Raw genomic sequence first — 25475 nt, forward strand, 5'->3', positions numbered from 1 at the left:
ATGAAAAGGTCTCACAATGAAAAGTGGCATTGTTATTATGATCATTTTATTATTATTATTTTTAATTCAAAGAAACTGATTATTATTATTGGTTTCTGTTTCCCCAATGTGCCTTTTTTTTTACTTCATAATACTCTATTTATTACATTCTGTGGTCTTATAATACTATATTTTTATTGTAAATACCACCAATTTCCACCTAATTGTAAATATTAACCAGTGTTGCGCACTTCTGTAAATAACAGCATTTTAGGCACCTTATGGTTTTCGAACATCTACTAGTAAGATAATTAAAAATATGATTATGAATACTTTTTAAATAGGAGCAATAAACATACAACAGTCATACTTCAATCTCAAATAACTATATAACTTTACATTTAATGATAATTGACTTCTTGATGATTGATTTCGGATCGTCCGTGTTTGCATTTGTGACGTGTACTACGCCTACGTCACTGGGTTGACGATAGCGGAAGCGAGTCGCTGCTTCATCCTGTTCACTGAAAACCAAAACAGTGGGGATTTTTACGTATTGAATCTCTGAGGAATCAATAATAATCGTAGATATCGAGTCGGCTCTGTCCGGTAAACTCCCCTGTTGTTGTTTTGGGCTTGACAGACAACTGAGAAGCAGCTAAACAGGCGGTCGACAGAGATGGAGGTAAATGTTCAGCGTCGAGGGGTTAGCTTTAGCTAGTCAGACATAACTTAGGAGTGTGTGTGTAGCATCTTTAAGTTAGCTGACACACAGTTTTTCCTCAATAGCTACTTTGTAATGACTCTTTAATTATACCACTGAATTATGCTGGCACCTCTAGCAACCAGGTATTACTTCTACCTTACCAACGCTTGGTATTTAAATACGCTACATATAGGAAGTATGATACAGTACGTTACATTGTGAAGGAAGGCATAACACCACTTTGAGCGTTATGTTAGCTTGTCGTCGTAGAAAGTCTAGTTTCCAAAGTAGTTAGCATGCTCCCCTCTGCCAACCTGTGGATCTGGGTACTCGTTACTAGGAACATGTTTAAAACGTGAATTTTCGCTAAAAGCGGACAACTTCTGCTTTGTACACTTAAGCCGAATTCAAAAAATAATTCATAATAAATCAGAAAGTCCTATAAAATGCGCTTTGGTAACAGTATTCTTTTGCCGACAAGCTGTGCAACATAAAATGTCACCTTTTTGACTGTGACACTGGACATACAGCGGGTACAGCTGAACAGTATGCCATACCTGACACAGTTCACGTTTTTCTAGAGCTTTCATGTAATCCTTTAACTCTGCACCTAGTTAAGCTTGTATTTTTTTTCCCTTCACTGTAAAAGGACCCTGGAGGTACTAGATCTGAGTCTGTGAGTCCATCACCAGCAGGTGCACCCAAGTCAAAGGTACTGCACCTCAACAGCAGACGGATGACATGTTAATTCCAGACCCAAATAACCTGTATACCAAGGAAGTGTGGTGGCTCTGTTTTGCTGTGTGGGGCATTTCACTGTCACTGCAAATGTAGGAAAAGTTCTTCTGAGTGATCACCTTTATTCTATGAAGAAACGTTTCTGTTCTGATAGGAGTGGTTTCTGACGGAGTGACAGTGACCCAGTTTATATTACAGGAGAGTCACTGAATGATTTGATAAGTATTAAAATGATCTGAATGATGTTCTGTGACCTTCACAGTCACCTATCCAATTGTACACCTATGAGAGATTTTGGACCAGCATGTTAGACAGCTCTCTCCACTAGCATCATGAAAACAATATCATTTGGAAGTTTTGTTTATCCTCCCAGTAGAGACTCAGAGAATCAATCCCAAGGTGCATGTGACTTTTGCTGGTAGCTCAACACTTTCTGTTGGTTTTTCCTTTAATTTGCCATCTGTCTGCATCATTGTTTTAAACATTAAGGCTCAAAATGTCTATCAGCAAGCTAAAATGTGTGTCTAAGTATTTAAAAATATTATTATTTGATATATGTGTTGACAGGCTATAGATTTGTGTCCCTCTTTTTTACTTTATGTTGTAGCTGGACACCCTGTCCAAAGATGACCTCATCAAATTTGCCAAAAAGCAGATGGCTGCCATGCAGAAGATGAAAGGCAAATGTGCAGGTAGCTATAAATGCCATAAAAATTTGTGTTTGTGTATGTGCCAATAGCGTACAAGTTTGTGACATGACATTGTTTGTGATTTCAGATCTAGAAAATGAAGTTGAATCCCTCAAACAGCAATGCAAAAACAGCAGCAGCAGCTCGAATGACTCCTCTTTGATACAGGTTTGTTTATAAGGCACTATCCCATCTGCTATAAATTTCCCTCTGTGAAAATGTTGCACCATGTGAATCATGTGAATGTGTGTGTATTAGGAGCTGACTGAGAGGATGGATGCCTTACTACTGGAGAAAGCAGAAACTCAACAAAGCCTTGCTCTGTCTCGTAAAGATTTAGACAGGACTAAGCAGCAAGCAAAGGTGAAATACAGCACTAATACTGTTATGATGTGTAACACTGGTGAATTAGACAGTTTTACTGACTTCTAGAGGGTCTCTTAGAACAATCTGTAAAATTATGGTGTATTTCTGTAAGTTTTTTTCATTAAATCAGGTTGTGATAATCCACCTACATTTCTGGGTTTTTTTGTGCAGGATGATCTAGCAGTGCTTCAAGGTGAGCTTGACCGTGTGAGAGAAGACCACCAAAGGAAGATCAAAACCTTAGAGGACAGCATTGAGGAATCCAAAAGCAAACACCAAGAAGAAGTGGCTCATTTCCAGAAATTACTGAAAGAGCGAGAAGCGAGTGACAGAGAGAGGGACAGTGAAAGAGAGAGAGAGCGCCAAGCAGATCATGCCAGTGCAAAAGAGAGTGCAGAAGAAGTCAGGCGTTGCTTAGAAGCTCAGCTGGAAACCCTTCGAGGTGAACTGCAAGCAATCCAAGAGCTAAATTCCCAAGAGATTGTTGAGCTACAGGAGAGCCACCAAAGGGAGCTGACTAAAGCCCAGCAGGAGGTGGAGAACCTGAAGGAGGATCTGGCTGAGAAAAGTCTGCAGCACGAGGAGGAAATGAGAGCTCTGGAGGAGGACTGTGAGATTGAGAGGGAGCGTTTCCTATTGCTCAATGCGGAGCTAACTGAGCAGCTTGCTCTCAAAGGTACAACAGACCTTTCTTTGAAGTCAGAGGTTAGAGCAAGATGCTTTACAGTGAAGGATGTTCACTGTTTGCTATAGGTGATTCCACCTATCCAAGCTATAATACTGTGCATACATACCCTTTCTCTCTCGTAAACACGATGCTATCCATGTTAAATTCAAATTTTCAAGGACTGCTTTAGGTAACATTGCACTTATTTTATTACAGAGAGCTACCTGCAGGATGTGCAAGAGGAAGATGAGGAACCTGCTCGTAATTCAGGCATCGCCAAAATGCTGGAACTGTCTGCCTGCAGTCAGGGTGAGTCCAGCCAAGATGATGGAGAGGAGACTGAGACCAAACGACTAAAAGTGACACTCGATGATCTTCAAGCCCAAAACACCATGTTTCATGATGAGCTCACCTTGCTTAGTAATGTGAAGGGTGAGCTTGAGGCAGAGCTGGAGAGAGTCAAAGAGGAGTTCCAGATGGAGAGAGAAGAGCTGGAATTCAAAATTAATGAGATGCAGATGACCAAGGACAGTGCTCTTGCAGTGATCCCGGATCCTGATCAACAAGTGGTCCTAGGAGAATCCAAAGAGTCAGTACTCAGAGCAGCCCAGGACCAAAACTCCCTGAATCCAGAGGAGCAGCAGAACATGAACCAGGAGTTGAAGACCCAGTGTGAGTCTCTAATCAGAGAAAGAGATTCTGCCCTGGCTGAATGCCACCACATGCGGGACATACTTCAAAGTGTGGAAACAGAACTGGGTGAGAAGACAAAAGATTTTGTTCAACAATACAAAGCCATGAAAGAACAGGGAGCAAATACTGTAAGAGACCTGAATGAGAAGATGGAACAGCTCAGCCAGGAGAGGGATGAACTGCTGGCGAGGGTAAAAGAAGTTACAGGGGAGAAAAACACACTGCTTGAGAGTGTGCAAGACCTGAAGCTGAAACTTGAAAGTACCCGAAGTGAGGACCAGAAACTTTTATCTTCTGTAGAGGAGCAAACAACGTTCGCCAGTGAAATGAGACAGTCTGTTGCAGACCTAAGCAGGCAGAATGAAGAAATCATCTCCCAGCTGGCACTGAAGGAGAACATGAGTCAAGATCTTAAGGAAATGGTCAACACACTGACTGAAGAGCGAGACAAAATACACAACCTGCTAAAGCTCAGAGAAGAGGAGTTGCAAAAGCTCAATGAAGAGAAAACAAAAGAAATTGAGGAGCTGCTGGATGAGAAACAGAAAGAGGCACTTTTGCTGAGAGAGGAAAAAGAGAAGGAGTTGAAGAGCATGAAAACAGATAGACAAGATGAAGTGCAACATCTGAAGGAGCAGAGAGAACAGATAGAAGAAAGACTGAAAGAGGAGCTAAAAAGACACGAGGAAACAGTTTCCGCTTTAGAGGTGACTATCAAAGAGCTCTCCACAGAGAAGGCTGATCTCTGTCAGAAATTGGAAGAGGGTTTCACAGGGCTTTCTAAGGCTCAGGAGGAGAAGGAACTTATGGGCTCCAAGCTGGCATCTTTAGAGGCTCAGCTGGAGCAAGAGACGTCTGAAAAGCAACACCTTGAAGTCAAGTTGAATTCACTGACCGAGGAAGCAGAACAAGCCCGTGCCTCTATCCGAGCACTGGAGGAAAATCAGTCTGAAGTCTTCAAAAAGTCCACTGAAGAGGCTGAAGATCTCCGAACACGTATTGAGGAGCTGGAGAAGGAGAGGAACCTGCTGAAGCGAAGCATTGAAAAGGGTCAAGGGGAGGAAGGATCAGAGGAGTTGCAAAAGGAGTTCCAGGTTCGCATCAAAGACCTGGAACAGGAGAGAGACATGTTAAGAACCAACCTAGAGGAAATTGTGAAGGATACTGAGGGGCTGCAGAAAGACCTGCAAGATATGCAGTCAGTTAATGAGAAGATTAGTGATGAGAACCGAAAACTACAGGCTCAGATTTGTCTGATGACTAAGGCTGAAGAAGAGAAACAGGAGATGGAGAAAAAGATGGAGGAAGAAAGCAGAGGGTTCAGAGAACAGCTGACAGAGAAAGACTCAGTCATATCGCAGCTGAGGAGTGAAATGGCTGCTATGCAGGTGAGTGGAGCGGCTGGTGTGTGTTTATTTTATGTCAAGTAGAAGAGGGCGTATCCACCCTAACAGTAGTGCAATTATGAGGAAATGAAAAATGCATGTCTTTTTTGCTCATTTTTTTCTCTCTCTTATGGAAATGCTAACAACAAAAACAGATTATGGCAGTTTTACCCAATAAACACACACATTAGTTTGAGTTGTTTTTTCTCTGTTTCCTCTGCCGCTCTCTCAGGAGTCTACTGCTCAGTCTGCTTCCTCTGAGGAAAGTACATCCGATGAGATCACAAAGAAAATAGGTGTGGAAATAACTCTAGTCCATGTTGTTTTACAAAATATATGTCCCTTCAAAACCGTTTTAATTTTCCTTCTTTATGAGCTACAATTTCTATGATAAATTGTAGGCTTCAGACTGTTAATTAGACTGTGTAACTTTAACTCCTCTCAGCTCTCTTGGAGAAAGAAAACAAAGAGAAGGATGAAAAAATGAACAAAATCAAGGCGGTTGCCGTCAAGGCAAAGAAGGAGCTGGACAACAGTAAGAAAGAGGTAATGTGAAGATTAGATACAGATGAAAATTATAACTTTTCAGGCCCTACTCATTTGTAGAGTCATAGCACAAGACAGCACTGTTTCAAGGACAGACTAAGATCATTAACAATTTTTGCATCAGTGCTCAGATTATTTATTGCACAAGGTGGAATGCACAATTTATTCGATTTTTTTTCCAGGTTACAACCCTCAAGGAGGAAATTGAATCACTGAAAACAGAGAGGGAGAAAGTGAACAGCTCTATGAAAGATATCATCCACGGTGCTGAAGGCTACAAGGTAGGACTGACTGTGACTGAACAAGACTCATGTCTGTTTCAGACCTAACACACACAAGGAAATAGTTTGCATGAGGTAGTGCACTTACTAAATAAATAATCACACTGTAGTTTTTGTTTTTAATGTGTGGTCTCATATATGATGCTGTGCTAGAGGATTTGCACTCAGGTCCTTGTTATCTCTGAGAAAAGAGTTTCATAGCTTTAGGGATTCAAAGATGCACAGAAATAGCTTTTCGTCATTCCTCCTTCATTGCTGCTGTCAAATGGTCCACCTCAGTTCCATTAGATGTGTGCTTTAGAGGTATTTTGAGACTAAGCCCAATTTATCAGGTCACCAAAAACCTTCAAAGTGTAAAGACATCCTTCAGTGAAATCAAGTTTTCATGCATGGTTGCCATGTACATGTGATGTTTTTGTATACTGCATACACATACCATAACTGAAATAATATGGAAACGCCATGGTGGATTATTTCCACTTTGAATCTGCAATGTACTGATGGCCATCTGAAAAGCAAGGATTTAGGCTCCCAGGGTTTCATACATAACAGATCAACCCTGTAATATTGCAGGGTGGGGCTTTATGTATCATTATTATTTTTCTGAATTGGTTTTCAACTCAAATGTATAGCTGAATTTCTCCAATATCGAAACTAGTTATTGTGTAGCATGGAGTACTTTTGCAGTGTTTGAGCAGAGTCGAAAGTGAGCTGGTGAGCTGAAGCTGCAGCGAACAGGGAGGAGTGAGTAAAGAGAAAGAAAGGGTCTTCATAAATCCCTGAACTCTAGTGGAAAAAACTGTGTAGAGTTACATCTAAGCAATTTTAAGGCATGAAGGAAATATTTTCCTGGAAAAACTTCTAAATATGGAAATTTGATACAGTTAGATGACTTTTTAGGGGTTAAATCAACAACCTGAGAAGGGTTTAAACCTAATATATAGTAGCATTTTACTTTATTTTTTAATATAACCAATATTGCTTCGTTAATGCTACACTGTGCCTTGTTCTACTTTGTGCCTAATGTCACAAACATTACATGTGTATGCAGGTTTATCAGATCCATCAAATGGATAGTTTGTTATAAATTGTTCTTCAAATTTATAACACATAACCCAAAATGAAAACAGCAGATTTAATTTAACATTTGATTGGTTTTCTATTTTGCTAATTGGCAAGTGGAAGCATGCACTATTTAATACAGATTCTGTGCCTAATATTACTCCCAGTGGTCTCTGTAAGCAGCCCACAGACTGCACTGTGCTTTACAACTGTGTCTCCATTAAAGAAGAAACCGCTCTGTTGTGTCTAATGAGACTTTTGTCCCACACTCAAATGTAAATGCAGCTGATATCCAAGATGCATAGTGTTTACCTTCACTGAGCTGTTCAACCGGCTTCCAGTAATGAATATTGAAGATTTGTGTGTGTGTGTGTGTGTGTGTGTGTGTGTGTGTGTGTGTGTGTGTGTGTGTGTGTGTGTGTGTGTGTGTGTGTGTGTGTGTGTGTGTGTGTGTGTGTGTGTGTGTGTGTTTAGAACCTGCAGATAGATTACGACAAGCAAACAGAGCAACTGGATAAGGAGAGAGAGAAGATGGAGGCGGCAGAGAGACAGATTGCTGAGCTGACCAAACGACTCAGCAGTGCTGTCACACAGGTAGCACAGATACACACTCACAAACACACACATTACCCCTAACAAACTCACCCTCCAGTAAATCTAAGGAGTGTCACTTTGTCCAGTAATACATCTCCCCCATACTTATCGCATAACTCAGTTTTCATATGATTTAGAGGGAGCCATTTTAGCCACCAACACTTCGCCCAGCTATATTTGACAGCCCGGCGCCCACAAATAGCCCATCCGCTGTGACTGGGTGAGCTAGGGAGAAATTGTTTTTATATGTACTCCTTTCCCCAAGCTCATAACTGTCTCTTTCCAATGAGAGAACAAGAGGCAGGTAAATGGAGCGGGGTATAGCTTCCATCTGCTGCGCAGTAGTGCAACAGCATTTTCTCAGGCACAGGTTTATTCTTGTGTACGCTCATGGTTCTCAGGGGGAGCGCGCAGACTGAAGCTAGTCAGGGATCTCAGAGTACGTCTGGACATCTCTGTTTACCAATCATAGCTTCAGTGTTGGGCTGACAGATGATGGAAGATAGCTGCTGCTTCTGCTGGTTCAGTGTTCCTTGAAGAGAAAGCCCACAGAGCCCGCTACTGTCAGATTTGCATGAATGATTTTCAAAGGTGTCACATGTGTTCATGCAGGATTGGTGCATTTGCCCACAAGTGCATTTTAAAGAAAACCTGGAATATGAAATAAGTAAAACAGCCTGTCTTTCAGGATGGCATCCCTCTTTTTAGTTTTATTCTGTATTATTATGTGGCTGTAGATTATTCTCAATGCATACTATAAAATAAAAAGTGAAATCAAGATGAACTCAATGCAGTAATGTCACTAAAACGGATTGACTGTGTATAGAAATTTTGAAACCAGCTGTCCTGCATTGCCTCAAGATCTATAAATGATATGAAAATATGAGAATCAAAGCTGAGCGTCTTTATGATCTCTAACTTTCTGGTTCACTTTACAAATTATCGTTAGATCACATTGCCTATTAGAGCTTCAGTTGTTCTTTAATTATCAGCAATTAAATTATTCACGAACAAATTTTTGTCATAAATTAAATGATTTGAGTATCTTTAAAAGAAATGAAAGTGAAAATCTTCATATTCCATCTTCTTAGATTAGAGTATTTTTTAGTTTCATCTGTGAAATTAAACTGATTATATTTCACTTGTAGCTTGTTGGTGTTTGAGAAACACATCTACATTTTTCACCATTTTCTGACATTTTGTAGACAACTATTTGATTAATCAAGATGATAATACACAATTAAAATAATCCTCAGACAACCCTCATCTCTGCTGGTAAATGCATTAATTGTGAGAATTTGGGGACTGGAGGTGTAGGTTCATTTGACAGCAACAGTAATCTGGAGTATTTATTCTTTTGCAGACGGAGACACTGAGCAGTGAGAAGGAGGACTTACTGGCAGGTATGGAGACCATGAGGAGCACAGTGAGGCAGCTGGAGACCAAGAACCAGGAGCTGCAAAGACAGTCAGCAAGTCTGGACAGAGACCTGCTGGCTGAGAGAGCTATGAAAGAACAAAAGCTCAAGGTAGAAATGAAAACAGATTTGTTTTACAGTTCTCTACTGGCTGGTGAGGTGATCATGGCAGTCGCTGTTAACTGTTTCATATAAAGCTAATCTTACAATAAAAGCACATGTAGTGAGTGAACTCTTTTAGTATTCTTATGATTAATTTATTTCATGATATAGAATCTGCATTGTATACAATAGTCGTATGGCTAACTTAAAAAAAAAAAAAACAACCTTTGTGTACGAGTGTATGTGTGCTTGCCTGTCCAGGACTTGTCATCTGCCATGAAGGAGGTAGAAGAGCTGACAGCTCAGCTCCGCAAGCTGCAGCAACAGTCTCAGCAGACTGCCCAGGAGCTGGAGCAGCTACGCAAGGTAGCCGCACACAAACACACAAATGCTTCTCAGACACTAGTGGTCTCAAAGGGCATATCCAGTCAAGCGACTGAACTGGTGATGGCCGGCCTGCAGCTACAGTAGCACCTCACAGAGAAACAGAGAGCAATTCTAGCCCACAGTACAGAAGCTGCTGTTACTTTTCCATTAGTGGAGACCTACATAGTACAGCAGTGTACATGAAAGCTGCCAGAAGGTCTGACTTTGTCATACGTCCACATTAGCCGTACAACCCAACAAACAGAATTTTTAAGGCTGAGACTGATAGTGAGCACATTTTGTGCTAGTCATGTTTTGGTAGAGCTATCTGAAAGTTGTTATTGTAGAGTAGTAAAAAAAGATACACTGTATATATTAAGCATTATTATTAGATAATTCCTAAAATTCATTATAACGATAAATACATGATAATAATTATTTTAGCTGTAAACACTGCTGGAATTAAAAGTACAAAGATAAGGTCAAATATGGCTGAATAAAAATCACCTGTTTGAATTTTACAAAGTGGTAAAAGATTTCATGGTGTATCTGCAATTGTAATTATATAATTTTCCAGAATTTAGGGCTTTCATGACTCAGAATTTGTTTGTTAGAAAAAGTGTGTCTGCACAGAAAGTATTTCATCCACTTGTTTTATGCGTCAATGTCATGATGTGTGACGGAACAGATTCACTCTTATTTGAACCAATCCAGCTGTCTACACAGGCCGTGTAATTGCTCACGTTTTACTAACACAATACATTTGTAACTGTGTCCTGAAACATTCTTAGGCTCCAAGTTTATTTTCTTTCCTTTTGCATGCAAAACAATTGTGGTTATGTGTTGGACTCTTAATTTTCCTGAAAGCCTGGATGGTTAACAAATCAATATTATGCATGAATATGTGTTGTAGTCACAGACAGAGCACCAAAGCTGCCAGTGTTGCTTCACTGCACACACTACAGCTCTTGTGTAGACATACTGTAAATGCAAAATCACACACAAATACAAATGTAGAAATCTCTTGAAACATAAGCCAAAGTATTGTATTTCTATCAATGTTTACTATATAAGAATATCTGTGTTAAGTAGAACATTAACTAATTTTATGCCTGATTTGATTCTGTAAATTCTATCAGCATATTAAGTGCAGCATGAAATAGTCAATTAATGACTGACAGCGAGATAATGTAGTATGTTGACTCTGCCTCTAGGAAGCACAGCAGAGCTCTCTGCTGGACATGGAGATGGCTGACTATGAACGTCTTGTAAAAGAACTCAACGCCAAACTCTCAGAGAAAGATGAGTGTGCTGAGGAGTTAAAGACACAGATAAACACGCTCACTCAGAAGGAGGAAACCCTCAACGAAGAGATTGGTATGGATGACATGTTACACTCACTGACACACAGAATACAACCTGTACATTTTTACATGTACATTTTTATGTTGTAATGATGTATATTATTTTTTAGGAACTGCATGATGATAAAAACATACCTGCTTTAAACACACTGTTGTTAGGACACAGCATACCTGTATAGAACATCATTTCATTTTAATCACTTTATTCATTATGTATTATTATTCAATTCAATTCAATTCAATTCAATTCAATTTTATTTATATAGCGCCAATTACAGTCAAATTGTCTCGAGACGCTTTACAGAACCCATATGCCTGACCCCCAGAGCAAGCCAAAAGGCGACAGTGGCAGGAAAACACCCTTTTAACAGGGAAAAAAACCTCGAGCAGAACCCGGCTCTAATGTGGGGGGACCCATCTGCCTGCTGGCCGGGCGGGTTGAGAGGGACAGAAGAGGTAGAGAGGTAGAGATAGAGGGGTAGAGGTAGAGATAGAGGGATACAGATAGAGGGGTAGAGATAGAGAGGTGGGGGGTGGGACACAAGGACCATAAAACACAGCCACACATCTGAAGCATCCAGCATCCAGCTCTGGGACCAGGGCATTGTACATTATATGATGCATTGTCTACTCTCGTGTGAATGACAAATATTATTGCAGATCTCTGCAGCACTGTGGGGGATACGTCTAAATGAAGTCACGAGGATCATTAACATAAAAGTGACCTACAGTGTGTCTAAATGACAGACTACCATCACTTTAATGGGCTGATGAAGCCAGCAATGTTGCAGATCCCATGTACAAAAAAGAATCTTTTTTATATATTGCAGATTTTAGGAGCACAAATCTGCATTCACTAGTCGCAAACATCCATTTTTCTTTTATTTTCATTTTTCTTTCATGTGTGCACATGTCCACATATGCCTGTTCATGTGTGTTTTCAGAGTCTTTGAAGTGCCAGCTGGACCAGGGGGAGGAGAAGACCTCTAAGATGAAACAGCTGCTGGTGAAGACCAAGAAGGACCTGGCTGACTCCAAGAAACAGGTCTGGTTGTGCTTGCATGTGTACTTACGCAGCTATCTTTGTGAGGACCAGTTTGAGTTTTAGGTCATCCAAGTGAAGACATTTCCATACCCCTTTAAAGGACTGTTTGGAGGCTAAAAATTGGTTTTAGGGTTAGTCTTAGAATGAAGTTTAAGTTAGTGTTAGAGTAAAGTTAGGTGTCAGCCACTCAGTACTGATGGTTGTCTTTGGGGTAATTCACTAGGGCAATGCATTATGTCAGTGGTTGTCCTCACAAAGATAGCCTTACAGGTATGTGCGTGTGTGTGTGTACACGTGTTTGTGGGTGTGTCTCAAAGGATTTCCTCTTACTGTGTGTCACACTGCTGCCTGATGAATGTAAATAGTGTTATGCAACCATGCATAGACATTGCTGTGAGGGAGGCCTTGAAGATGTGGGAACAGTTAATCATTTTTATGTGTGTGCTTGCGTAAATGGGCAATGTGTGTGTGTGTGTGTGTGTGTGTGTGTGTGTGTGTGTGTGTGTGTGTGTGTGTGTGTGTGTGTGTGTGTGTGTGTGTGTGTGTGTGTGTACATATGTGCAGGAAACCTCCCTCATGATGCTGCAGGCTTCTCTTAAAGGAGAGCTGGAGGCTCATCAGCAGCAGCTAGAAAACTCTAAGGTAGCACACCTAACACAGCATCTCTCTGCTACACTTTTTGATTCAATACAGAATTTGACAAATTATGATTTGGGTCAAAAACAAAGCACTTATTAAAATGTGTGTGTTTGTGCATTTAGATTGAGGTGTCTGAGCTAACAGCAGAGCGCCATCGTCTGCAGGAGCAGCTGAAGTCTACGTTAGAACAGCAACAAAGAACCAGCAGCTCCCTGCAGCAACGCATCCACAGTCTGCAGCAGGAAAGAGACACTGCTAAGGTACAAATGTTGAATATTCCTTTTTTTTTTTTTTTTTTTAGTCCTTCGTTCAGGTTTATTGAAAACATACACTGCTGGCTCCAACAGAAAGGAGAGAGGGTGACGTTATGGTGGCGATTTCTGTTGAATAAAGCATAAAATCCAAAACGTGTCTTTCTACAGGTTTAATTCAGCCTCTGCAGATGGAGTCACAAACACAGTCAAATTAATGAGCTGAGTGAAATGAACAAAGAATTGAAGAAGAGGCAAAATCTTTTCTTAATCAACAGAGAAAAGATCAATATCCTTAGCAGATAACCAAAGCAGAATCTTTGATGATGATACAACCCCCAGAATCCTCTGCCTAGACCCCTTTTAATCTATCTTCTGCCCTCGTACAGAGTGGCACAGAGGTGAAGTGACTATGAGTCCTGAAATCCTAAAGTGTTACGCAGGTTACGGGTTAATGAGCTTTGTTATTGGTCGTTTTTTTGTTTTTTTTTTTATCACAAAGTGAATTACTCAAGCACATGAGCAGAAATAGTAACTTGTAACTGAAATTTATTAAAGACTGTACCATCTCATTGTTACATAGACTGCAGCTAATTACTATTTTCATTATTAATCTTTCAATTATTTTTGATTAATCATTAAATCTTGCAGTTTTTTTTTTTTTTTTTGATAAGTGCTTCTGTCACTTGCCCAAAGGTGACAACTTGTAATTGCCTGTTTTGTATGATCAACAGCCCAAAATCCAAAAGTATTATTTGTAAAGTAATATAGAACAAAAACTAGCCAATGTTTGTGATTGAGGAACGACTTAAACATTCGATTATCAAAATAGGTTGTATTAATTTTCTGTGTGACAGCTAATCAGTAGATGGTTTGACTGGTATTATTTCTTCCAACGATTAGGGTTAAAATAAACAAATATTTAAAGAGCTGCAGCACTCTTGTGAAACCACAACTATGAAATTATTGGAAGGCATTTCACAAAGTTCAGCTAAACACCAATAATCAAACTTCCCGTTTTGTATATAGACACTGTAAATCTTTATAATCTCAAATGTATGCAACAATAATGTAAGCAATGCATTACATGTCACCACCAACTGCATTTCTGACGCATACCTGTAATTACCAACAGAACTTGATTTATGTTCACTGTTTGCTGTCATCCAAGGCAATAGTCAGTTTCTGCTACTTAACATAAAGCCAAAATTAACTCATCGTCGTCGAGATGTTTTATTTGAACCTTATGATTGGCATTTTTGAAGCAGCAGTCTGCAGTGCTGTTAACTTTTATCACGCTGAGAGGTTTCACTAATGTTTTTCTAAGAATTATTTCAGCCGAATGTTACTAGTGAGAGTCTTTATAGTGTTTTTTTTCTCTCTGTTCTCATTGCTTGTTCCACAATCTTTTTAGTATCACTAACATTAACCCACCTTTATGGTTTTCCATCTTTTCGTCAACTCCTTCCTGTCCTCCTTGTCTACCTGATAAAAGCAGCTTAACACTACTTGTCACAAATTAATCATAATATCTACAGTAAACGTGTGCTGTGCTATTTATTGTATATCTCACCCTAATGTGTGTTTTATTCCAGGCTGAGCTTGTGGCAACAACAGGCGAGTTTGAGAGTTATAAGGTGCGAGTCCACAATGTGCTCAAACAGCAGAAGAGCAAAACTACCACCCAAAGTGACGGAGACTCTGGTAAAGTAGAGAGGTAAGGACAACGAATGAATGACAATAATCTGCAAAGGAAGCCACCGGGAGGCATTCAAGAAAACTGGCTGTGAAAAGTTAAATGTGTGTAAACTACAGTGGCCAGTGAAATATTTGCTGTGTTGTGTCAGAGAGTAAAGTTAAAACTCTTCACCTTAATTTCACAATGCTCACATTCATACTGTACAGCAGTAGAATTATAATCCTGTCTGTGTCCTGCTTCAATGTTGGGAGAACTGTGTATAATTAGGGCTGATGCTCCACCTCTCATCACTCTGTATGATACACTCAAACACCCCTATGGCTGCATGAAGAAATCTGTAGTCCAAATGAGGCATAAAAAATTCAAAATAAGCTTACATAAGCAGGGAGGCAATTATATAATTGAAGTTTGGCTTTCTTTTGTACAGATGTGGCATTGAATATTAAAAAGCTGTACCAAAAATCTGCATTGTTTAACTAAAATAAACACACAATTAAGAACTATCAAAGTAACACAAATGCTAGTCATTTGCAAATATACAAGTTAGCCGTTTCCCTACTGAGAAAATGCCTAGATAGACAGTAGACAAAGTATCAGAAATGTTGCATTAGAAGTCATTTACATTAAGGAAATCGACTGACGGATACATGATAGTGTGAGCACTAATTGGTAGTATGTGAAACACTAAAAACAACCCTTAAAGTGTAATATTAATGTATTATGTATGTGGTGTGTCTTGCAGGGAGCAGTTGTCCTCTCAGGTAGAACAGCTGAGGACCAGGCTGGCAGAGAGCCATCAGAGTCTTCAGAGCAGCACTGCAGAGCTGCAGCAGCTCCAGAATGAACATGACACGCTCCTGGAGAGACACAACAAAATCCTCCAGGAAACCATTAGTAAAGAGGCTGAGCTCCGTGAGAGGTGACTTCACTTGGCTTTGGGTTTTGTTAAAACAAAATTAAAATTGTGTCTGGTCTGGAATCATACTACTATGTTGTTGACATGCTATATATTTATCACACTCGCTGTATCCCTTTTCAGCTTTTCCCTCTCTGTGATTCTCAATCATGAAACAAAGGGACACATGCTGAGAACTCCTGATTGGAGCTGGCAAACACTTGTCACTCCTTTTTCCCCTTTCCTTTCAAATGCTGTACTGATTCTCTCTTAAATGAGCAGTCTCTGATCTCTTCTTCTCTCTCCATCTCCCCCTTCAGGCTTTTGTCTTTGCAATCAGATAATGTGGCTCTTCGGTCAGACCTGTCCCAAGCTCAGGCTGACTTGTCTTCCAAAGTGGAAACCCAGCGCCAGACCTACAGGGAGCAGCTAAGGAAGGTGCAGGACGATCACCGGGCCACGGTGGACACCCTGCAGGGCCAGCTGACCCGCGTTGAGGAGCAGCTCTTCAACCTGCAGAGCCAGAACAGTAAGCATCAAGGAGAATAGTAAACTTAAACCATTTAAACTTAACAGACTGTAACTACCTGATTCTCTTCGTTAAACAGTGCTATAAAGAAGTGAGGTAGCAAATGTATCTATTATATTACTAAGCCGCTAAATGATCCAAAAAGATGGCAGTAATCTCAGGATGTGAATGAATGGTGGGTTATAAAGAAATCCATCAAAGCATCAAGTGGTTAACAGTGTTAAAGTTTTCTATCTTGTTTACTCTTACCTTCCATGAGAGGAATGATGGGAGATAGAGAGAGAACAGTGGAGGGGGGCATCAGTGTGTTTATCAGAAGAGCAGCACTGAGAGCTCATTCATCACCTCCCACACAGCTGCCCTCTGGAGTCAAACGGCAAACACACATATAATGACTAGGAACAGAAAGTGTGTGTGTGTGTGTGTGTGTGTTTCTTCTGTCACTTCAGCGTGGCCAGGTGTTGGCAAGGTTCCTCAGCTCTGTTCCCGCCTCTCAGTGTGGCAAACAGCTCACTGTGGCATCTGGAGAGACTCATCATTAGCGGCTTGCACATGAGTGCCAGGATTAACTCGAAATATGTGGCCAATATTAGCCTTCATTGAAAGTCATATTTGAGGCATTTTTACCACTGCGTTTGGATTTAATGGCAGCTAAAATGCAGAAGGGTCCAGCAGCAATGTGTTTTACTGGCTCTGTTGGACAGGTGGGTCATAAAACTACTGGCCTCTGGACAAATTTCACTGGCCTCGTATTTTTTGTAAATCAGCTGTAACCTAACAGTAAAATTGATCTATGTTGATTGTTTTGTTAGGTGTCATTTTCCCTTTAATCTAAATATTTGAGTAACAGCCATTATTAAACTGTTACTCCTGAATCCTGATCAGAATACAAAAGTTTATCTAACTGTAATGGATTCACACACAAAAGTGGCCTTTATATAACAAGACTTGCAGCTTCATGATAAGGGTTGGGGTTAGGGGTTAGATGAGGGGAGTTGGTTAAGGAGTCTGGTCTCTTGGTTCAGTTTCAGGTTCATTAATCGCAATCCTTTCTTTTGTCCACCCACCTCCTCAAGTGCCTCATCCTTCCCTCTCGCTCTTCTGCTTACATTTTGTTGTCACTGTTTATGCCAGCTGAACTGGTTTAGACCTGAGGTTGTCTGGTGCCCCCTCATGTCACAATGAAGTAGGACATCTTCTCACAACTAGCAGGAGTTTGTGGTAAAGGACTGTGTTGTGTAAGCATGAAGAATCCCAATGTGGTTTTTTTTTTTTTTTTTTTAGTATTTGAAAAAATATGGAATAAAAAGATTCCAATTCTTCTCTTGGCTAAAAATATTTTAGTCTTATTTATTTAGCTTTTGCTTCTTTGTTGGTGGAATTACAGGCACGTGGAGGCTTGGTAGCAGCAATGATTGGGCGATCATGAAAGCATTTGACTAAAGCATTTTGGAGCCATGATAGATGCTGCAATCTGACTGATAAAATAAATGTCTAGTTTTCAATTGTAATATAATCTGTAATTGTTGCCAAGTTTGAAAGCATCTTAGTTTGTGTAACACATTCTTTAAAAAGATTTTTTTTTTCTGGAAAGTGACTGCTTTTCAAGATGCATGTATCACTTTGTTTCTAACAACTTCTTACACCCATCCAGGCCCAGTGGTGGTCCAGTCCAGCCGTAAGCCCCTTGCGTTAGACCCCCAGCGCAGAAACACAGATCAGAACCCGGTTGGTTTGGGACTGGTGGCCCTCAGCGACCTTCAGTCAATGGCCAGGGAGGAGGGAGAGGGCATGGAGACCACTGAGACTGAGAGTTCCTCCCCTGCTCTTACACCGCTACCCTCTCTGGAGCAGCTTCTCACATCCCCAGACCCCAAACAAGGTGTGTTTGAAAGCAGAGGTACACTCATAAATATACAGTCAGTTTATTAAAGCACTATGCATTTTCAGCAAAGTGTACAGTATATTCAATCCTTATATCCACAACTTGCCCTCTTTGAAACTTTATTTGGGGCAAAGGAATGGAAGCCCACTTAGTGAGAGGTAAAAACTGAAGTTAACAATGCAGTTTGTCTATTTTTGTTTAATCAGGATAGAACAGTCTTCACTACAGTCAAAACTATTAAACATTCCGATGTATTGTATAGTTTTAATATTGTTTGATAGGGATATACATCTATGATTAAAGTATTATCAATACGCTAATAGCAAAACACATTTGTCATATGAGACTCAAACCTTTAACTTGTCTGTGGCTTTGGTCTCCAGAGCCATTTGTTTGGACAGTGGAGCCAACCAAAGAAGAGTTAAGTGAAAAGCTGACCACAGTGAACCGCAGCATGGAGCACATGAACAGCCTACTGCATGAAACTGAGGCCACCAATGCTGTTCTCATGGAGCAAATCACTGTATGTATATACGCCAATACACACACACACACACACACACACACACACACACACACACACACACACACACACACACACACACACACTGATTAAACACTGTTATTATCTTGACTCTAACAAATTCATTCAGGATGGTGTTTGCTTTATTGCCTTTCAGCTAAAGACTGATAACTGATATTTGGAACCAAAGTACATTAGATGTTGTATTTTAATAGCATGTGATAGCAGGGAACCTGTCATTCATGGGCTTCATTAGCTGAATATGTACACATATGTATCACAGGATGTTAAGATGTTTTCCTCTGTTTACTGTGAGATTGAACATTGAATATTTGGTCTATCCCTAATGTTTTTTTATGTACTTCATATCATGAGTCAAATAAGCAACTTAATGCCTGAGCACTTCCACCTTGAAACTGCAGAGTACTGATGACAGTCTCAAAAACACAGGTCCATTGTTTCATACGTAGCCTAAGGAACCAATCCTGTCAGCTTACAGAGTAGGGCTTTCAATATCGGCATTCTCCTTCTGAATTGGTTTCAAGTTCAAACACATATAGCTCAATTACTCCATTGTTACAACTAGTTTAGGATACTTTGACAGTGTTTGGGCAGAATCATAGTTGCTGCAGCTACAGTGAGTGGGATTGTTTGAGTGGAAAGAGGCAGGCACTACGTAGATCTGCGCATTCTAGAGAAAGCAAAGGTGTAGAGTTACATCTAAGCCCTTTTAATGCAGGTGAGAGATTGTTTTCATGGTAAAAAATTAAATATGTAACAACAGAGATGAGTTCTGAGGGGTTTAATCAACAATTGCAGAGAGACTTTGAAATGTATTATATATGCATTACAATCTTAGTGTCAACAGCATTGGTATGCCATGTTTAATACCAACTGTAACTAACCTCAGTCAATACATATTTGATATCATATATATTTTATTTGATTTAAACTGACATGATCAAAAATACACTCATTTATTTGTTTGGCGGACACATGTACCAGTGTGCCTGTTGAGTGTCCACAACCGTTTTGGCATCTGTGTAACAACCACAGTTTAAACTGGCCGGTAAGCACCAACAGTGATGTCAAACAGCCTGGCGTTGTTCACAGTCCCCTCTTTGTCCAGAAGAAAGTAGAACTTGTGTCCTTTGACTCGGAGGGGAATGAATGAGGGGGACTCCTGTCTGTGGGCGTGGCAGGCTACCTGGGACAGTGGCACAGTTATTCTCCGGCCCTGCTCCGCTCCCAAAGGGGACTGTGTGCAGACGGTCACAATCTTCCCACCTTGATGTAAAACCACCTTGCTGACAGATCGCCGGCAGAACAGAGCCCCGAGCCCGACTATCCCAGCTCCGATTGTCAGGCATCCCAGCGTGAAGCCGTACCTCCAGGTGTTCGAGCCGAGGTTCATCTCAAAACTCCACATCCCGGCCAGCCCCGTGGTGGTGGCCGCCTTGGCTTTCCCCTTCTCTGCGGTGCCCCCCGTGTCTCTGAGCCCGGTGAAGGCGAAGTGAGCCAAGTATGTCCAGAAGATGAACTGCCCGCCGCTAAACACCGACAGAAGCCGGAAGAAGCGGGTCCTGTCGTGCTCGAACAAGGTGACATCTCTGGAGGGTTGAACGGAGGTGCAGAGGCTGCGACGGGCTGCCGACTGGCTGCCTGTGTGGATAAATATCCGGCTGAACAATCCAGGAACAGCGAGCCTGGTGGACACGCTGCTGCTCGCTAAAGTCGACGCATTTCGAAATGCTCGGACTGTCTGCCGAATATTACCGAGTAGAAACTGTCTGGAGTAACGCTCCAGCGCCCCGCACAGCAGCCGCTCAAACCCCATCTTTCACTGCAGTCAACAACTCCAACCTCTCCACACCTACTTTATGTACAATTACAACAGTCCAAGTTCATTAATTGTTCTTCTAATTCGCGTTTTAACACGTCTTTTGTAACACACTAGACTTCTGCAGCTCAGAGGGCGCTGCCATACTTGTTGTGTGTGACGTAAGGTGGTGTAGTACGGAAAGTAGCGCGGACCAAAATTCAGGCCGCCAAAGTGCCTGCTCAAAGGGACCCTTTAGAATTTGTTGAGTTTGTTTCTTTATTACTATATTACAAAGTTTCAGCCTTGCTATTTGATTTCTCTTGATGACTTGCGTTGTGATTTGGTGCTATATAAATAAAGCTGAATTTAGCTGAATTGAAACAGAATAGGATTTTAGACCAAAGGCTGTAACACCAGCAAAACCAAACCGTGTTTCAGTTTTGTTTTTACGAATAGTAACGATCACGTTTCTAGAAGAACAGCAAATTATAAACAGTCCACACTGTACACTTGGAAAATTTATCTGGTTATTATCAGATAATCACATACTCATTTGTAATCCAAGAACAAACATATAAATATAAGTACCATTTCAGGTGACAGAATAAAAAAAAAACAAATAGCAATCAAGCATGGTCCACTTTTTTGCTTTTTGGTAAGAACAGAATTAGATGAAAGGACATCATCAAGACTTCATGTTTTGAGATTTCATGTTTCTGATATCTTCTACCTGCCAGCTGTTGAAGAGTGAAGTGCGTCGTCTTGAGCGAAACCAGGAGAGAGAGAAAAGTGTGGCCAATCTGGAGTATCTGAAGAACGTCCTGCTGCAGTTCATCTTCCTGCGATCGGGCAGCGAGAGGCAGGCGCTTCTGCCCGTCATTCACACCATGCTGCAGCTCAGTCCAGAGGAGAAAAGCAAACTGGCGGCCATTGCACAAGGTATGCAATAGCTTATTTTTCAACATGAAATTCACTGGTTTGTGCCTCACTGCAGAGCCAGTTCAATTCACCCAAATGTGCCTTAAAAGGGTTGTAAGGTTTATTGTTTTAGTGATATTGATTCTACTCTTCTATATTGTACATCAAATCGTTTGAATCTATGGATGGATAAATTCAATTCACGTAAATGACCATGCAGCCGAGCTGGTGGAATCTGTCTCTGCTATAGTATGTACTCTCACAATACAGAAACACACATGCACAGCATCTAAGATCACAATACTGCAGCATCAATTCTATTCAGATGACAAAACACTTTCTATGAATCTCTAAAATCTTGAAATGTTGTAGCATTTAGCACACACAATGACCGTAATTCCTAAACCAGGTGTTCATGGCTTCCCTTTATACAGGTGAGGAAGAAGCGTCCGGGTCTCGGGGCGCAGGCTGGTCCTCCTACCTCCACAGCTGGTCTGGGATCAGATAGACTTGATAAACAACCTAATCAACATAAACACTGGGAGCACAGCTCAACGACATTACTGGGCCTTTTTCTGTGAAATCCTGTCCTGAACAGTGATAATGTACATTTAAGACAGTGGCAACTGGCAGGGTAACTTGGGCACTTACGGCATTTTGGGAACACAGTAGAAGGGACCAAGGAATGTATCAGAGAAGAATGAGTGTGTGGTAGAGATAATGAAAACCAAAACATTCAACATGTGTATCGATTTGAATTTGCAGTGCAATAGATGCATTAGTCCCTTACCAATGAATGTTAACTGTGATAAATTTCTGTCTTCCATAAGCTTACTATTGACATGTACGTGTATTTATAATAACATTTAGTGGACATGATCGTTGCACCTCGTTAAAGTGGAGATCATAAGGCATTATAAAGCGTCATTAATCCACTGGATGTGCACAAATTGTAGAGTGGAGGATTTAATCAAAGGGTTAATGCATACTGGCATAATATTACTTGAATATCATCTTTGGATGTTTCATTACTTTGCGGGAAGATTTTGCTTGGACTTCTAATGGACTTGTGTACATTGCAGCATAGTACATTTCCATGACTTTAGTGTTTTAGCTCTTTTGGTACAAATCACATATGCTTTATATTTCTTTTCAACCATTTTCAAAGGCATACTGACTGCTGAATGTGATTTTACTCCCTTAAAGGCGGCAGGCTGTTGAATTCTTTGCAGTATAAAAACCAACACGAACCTTGCTGCAAGTCATTTCTGCATTTACTTATTACAATTTGTTTCCTGCAAGTAAAAAAGAACATGAGAGATTAAGAGACTTAAATGTAACATGCTTTGGGAAACAATCAACAGTAATGTTAAGTGTGTGTGATTGGTTAATGGACTAAAACGTACTAAACCATCAGTGCTATTCATGTAAGTATTTCCTTTTATGTCGTACTCCTATAGTTAGAAAGAAGTGCATGTCTAACATTTCGAGGTTCCACAGACCAACACTGACCACAATAATGTATTTATATTTTTTGGACAGGTTTTGCTAATGCCTCACATTCTCAAACCAGATGCTAAAACTGTTTTCATTCACTGAGTTTTGATCTCCGTACTCTGTAGTTATGGGTGGTTTGTGACTCTGCTCTGGTGTCTGTAATTTGTTATTACTGTAATATCCTGTTTCTTTTTTAATGGTTTCTGTCTATTTTGGGAGTTCTTTATGTTTTTGTTTGTTGTCGTGCTGCAGTTTAATCACAGAACATGAGAGATTTGTTGCAACTTCATCCACAGCTGCTAAAGTGTTCTTGAGCAAGACTTCTTACCAGATCCATGGTTAGTGATTTTTTTTTTTTAACAAGGTCTGAACATGACCTCTGACTTTCTTGTTGAGGTGGAAAAAGAAAGCTCCTCCCCTTCCATGTAAAACACATATTTAAACATACTTCCATTGCATTAGTACATTTTTCTCTTAAGATTGATGATAGTTGACCAGTTAATCTTCTCATTCCGGTGGCAGCTTTTTGTGATTTATTCAACACAAGTGAATGTATTTTTATCCCCACTTTTATATTTATGATGGCTAATATCAGCTGAAGCTACAAGAGATTACCATAACTATAAAGTCACATCTGTATACAAATGACTAGATTTAAGTTCTTACCATGTCATGTCTGTCTGATGTAAACGAAAAAATGTTTCAGAAACAATTGTCTTTTATTGATTTATTTCCAACTTTAAACAAAAATTACATCTGTAAGATTGGTTCCACTTTTGTTGAATTCAGTCCTGTTTATTTCCTATTTATGTTGCTTTTTTAATTTGAAACATTGCATCTACAAGAAATGTACTAATGCTCTGCAGACCTTTGAATATACAATGCATATGAATCATGGCAACGTGAATCAGAGTGAACACAAGAACAATAAAGAAGGATTGCAAGACAAAATCTTAATGCACTGCAGTGTTACTATCTCCCCCTCCTGTTTTTAAACTCTTATTTTTTCATTTTAGTGCTGGATATTTGAACAGATGGATCACTGATCTTCCTTGCTATGGATGCCTCGTTGCTATGGAAGACCCCATCCCTACTGAAGGAGGGGAGAGGGTTTGGGGGCTTTCCTTTTAAGGAAATAAATGTGGTTCTAGTGTGACGCAGAGTCAGAGGAGGAAACAACAAATATCAGCTACTGTATCTGTCACTGGAAGTAAAGGTAAACATGCTATTATCCTTTCACCTCCCTGGGAAGCAGCACCATCATTAACCCCTTCTGTTAAGTGATGTATTCTCCTTTCTGTTTTTCTTTGCTAAAACCTAATCATCTCTTTTCCTCATTTCTTTTTGCAGAGTCTAAGTGGTAGCATATAAACTGTCCATAATTTGTGTCTATAACAACCCACTGGAAATAAAATCTCACTATGAAAAGTGAACGTCTTGGTCTGACACCCACCCGCCATGTTGAACTTCTGTGCAGTTTTCCAGTGGTCACGAAAGGTAAAGTTAGATTTTCCACACATCCCGAGCTGATGCTTCATCTGTAAATGACATCAAGTCTACAGAGGATCGTGCAGCAGCATCAGTCTAACAACACAAACGTCTAATGAGCTGATTTAAAAAGCAGATCTTGCAGAGACTTCGCAGGGCGGGTCCTGCTGTTTCCTGCCAGTAAAACGTGAAAAAATAAGTCGCTGGAAGCTTGCAGACCGAGAGAAAAGCTGCTACTGACACTCAGAAAACCACTTCACGGATCGCCCGGATTTCAAAATAAAAGATTGGTTTTATGGGAGTATGCAGCATTTGGGTTTGTCTCTGCAGCTACCTATGGAATCTTAATATGTAGTTTTGGGACCCTTAACATAATTTCACCCATTCATCTTCTCTTTCAAAACACCCAAGGCATTTTGAAATTAAATATTAAGCATTAAATTGCTTTTCTATTTTGTTTTTACAGCTAAGAGTTAAAAAATCATTTAAATGTGTGTAACTAAGAAAGGACTGAAGACATACTGAAAATAAATTGTCTTATAAAATTATTAAGAGGACTGCCTGTTGCTTATTAGAAAAAAAAATTGTTTTTTGTGCTGGAGGCCTGTCAGACATTAGAAAAGCATATAAAAGCTCTCAGAGTTAGCAACAGGTCCTTTTCATAGCAGTCTTAATTAGTAAAACACAGGTTTTGCAACACTACCAGTGGCTTTGTTTCAGTCCAGCTTCTGCTGTTTACTAAAAAAATGGAATTCACAGAGTGAAAGAATCTCAATCCTAATATCAAGAACTGACTTTGAATTGTGAAAACATGTAGAGATTAACCTTCAATGAGGATCAGATACAGTTTCAGAGCCACTGAATTCAACATCAAAATATTACATTTAATGTCACATTTATTGGAATTCAGTTTCCATCATTTCAAATTATGTGATTAAAAGTCTAATTTTTATTGCAAATATTAAGTTGAGCTATTCAAACTCAAACTAAAATCACTGAAATTCAATTCTTCATAGCACATAGAGCTCAGCCATGATTAATTGCAAATTTTACACACGTCAACATGTCTTTGTGAGAAGGCCTGTAGATAGAATCACATACTGCTGACCAGATAATCAAACATGACAGTAAAACAAATAGTCTGTACACCGATATGTAAACATGTTTGAAAATAAAACATTGATATGTAAACATATTTGCCAATAAAACATTTACAATTATATAGGCTATGTTACATTTTGACATTTGCAGATTTTGAGATTTATTTATTTTTTGGTAAAATAATCAGTAAAAGGTTTTTTTTTCAGAACCTGTGATGTTTGGAGATGT

At 40.0% G+C, this 25475-nt stretch overlaps 2 protein-coding genes across 2 annotated transcripts; one reads left to right on the forward strand and one right to left on the reverse strand.

Annotated features, from left to right (window-relative positions):
- The first annotated feature begins 461 nt into the window (after window positions 1–461).
- Window positions 462–23615, forward strand: LOC111575384 (GRIP and coiled-coil domain-containing protein 2). The gene is made up of 24 exons (XM_023280455.3): window positions 462–664; window positions 1335–1397; window positions 2031–2115; window positions 2201–2280; window positions 2371–2475; window positions 2650–3154; window positions 3362–5226; window positions 5456–5519; window positions 5669–5769; window positions 5952–6050; window positions 7587–7706; window positions 9070–9234; window positions 9487–9591; window positions 10806–10968; window positions 11900–12000; window positions 12565–12642; window positions 12762–12899; window positions 14486–14607; window positions 15332–15508; window positions 15805–16013; window positions 17668–17895; window positions 18282–18421; window positions 20981–21182; window positions 21596–23615. Exons 1-24 carry the CDS (start codon window positions 659–661, stop codon window positions 21667–21669), a joined length of 4995 nt encoding a protein of 1664 aa, XP_023136223.2. The 5' UTR covers window positions 462–658; the 3' UTR covers window positions 21670–23615.
- On the reverse strand, window positions 19209–20424 carry tmem223 (transmembrane protein 223). Its single transcript, XM_023280457.3, has one exon. The coding sequence runs from the start codon at window positions 20256–20258 to the stop codon at window positions 19479–19481; it is 780 nt and encodes a 259-aa protein (XP_023136225.1). The 5' UTR covers window positions 20259–20424; the 3' UTR covers window positions 19209–19478.
- Window positions 23616–25475: the final 1860 nt, after the last annotated feature.

The sequence above is a fragment of the Amphiprion ocellaris genome, chromosome 11 (genome assembly GCF_022539595.1).
Source record: "Amphiprion ocellaris isolate individual 3 ecotype Okinawa chromosome 11, ASM2253959v1, whole genome shotgun sequence".
Classification (NCBI taxonomy): domain Eukaryota; kingdom Metazoa; phylum Chordata; class Actinopteri; family Pomacentridae; genus Amphiprion; species Amphiprion ocellaris.

Coding starts and splice junctions, on each gene's coding strand:
- LOC111575384 (XM_023280455.3), top strand. Junction 9,235..9,486: donor TGAAAGAACAAAAGCTCAAG/GTAGAAATGAAA, acceptor TTGCCTGTCCAG/GACTTGTCATCTGCCATGAA. Junction 14,608..15,331: donor GACTCTGGTAAAGTAGAGAG/GTAAGGACAACG, acceptor TGTGTCTTGCAG/GGAGCAGTTGTCCTCTCAGG.
- tmem223 (XM_023280457.3), bottom strand. CDS start 20,258: ATGGGGTTTGAGCGGCTGCTGTGCGGGGCGCTGGAGCGTTACTCCAGA.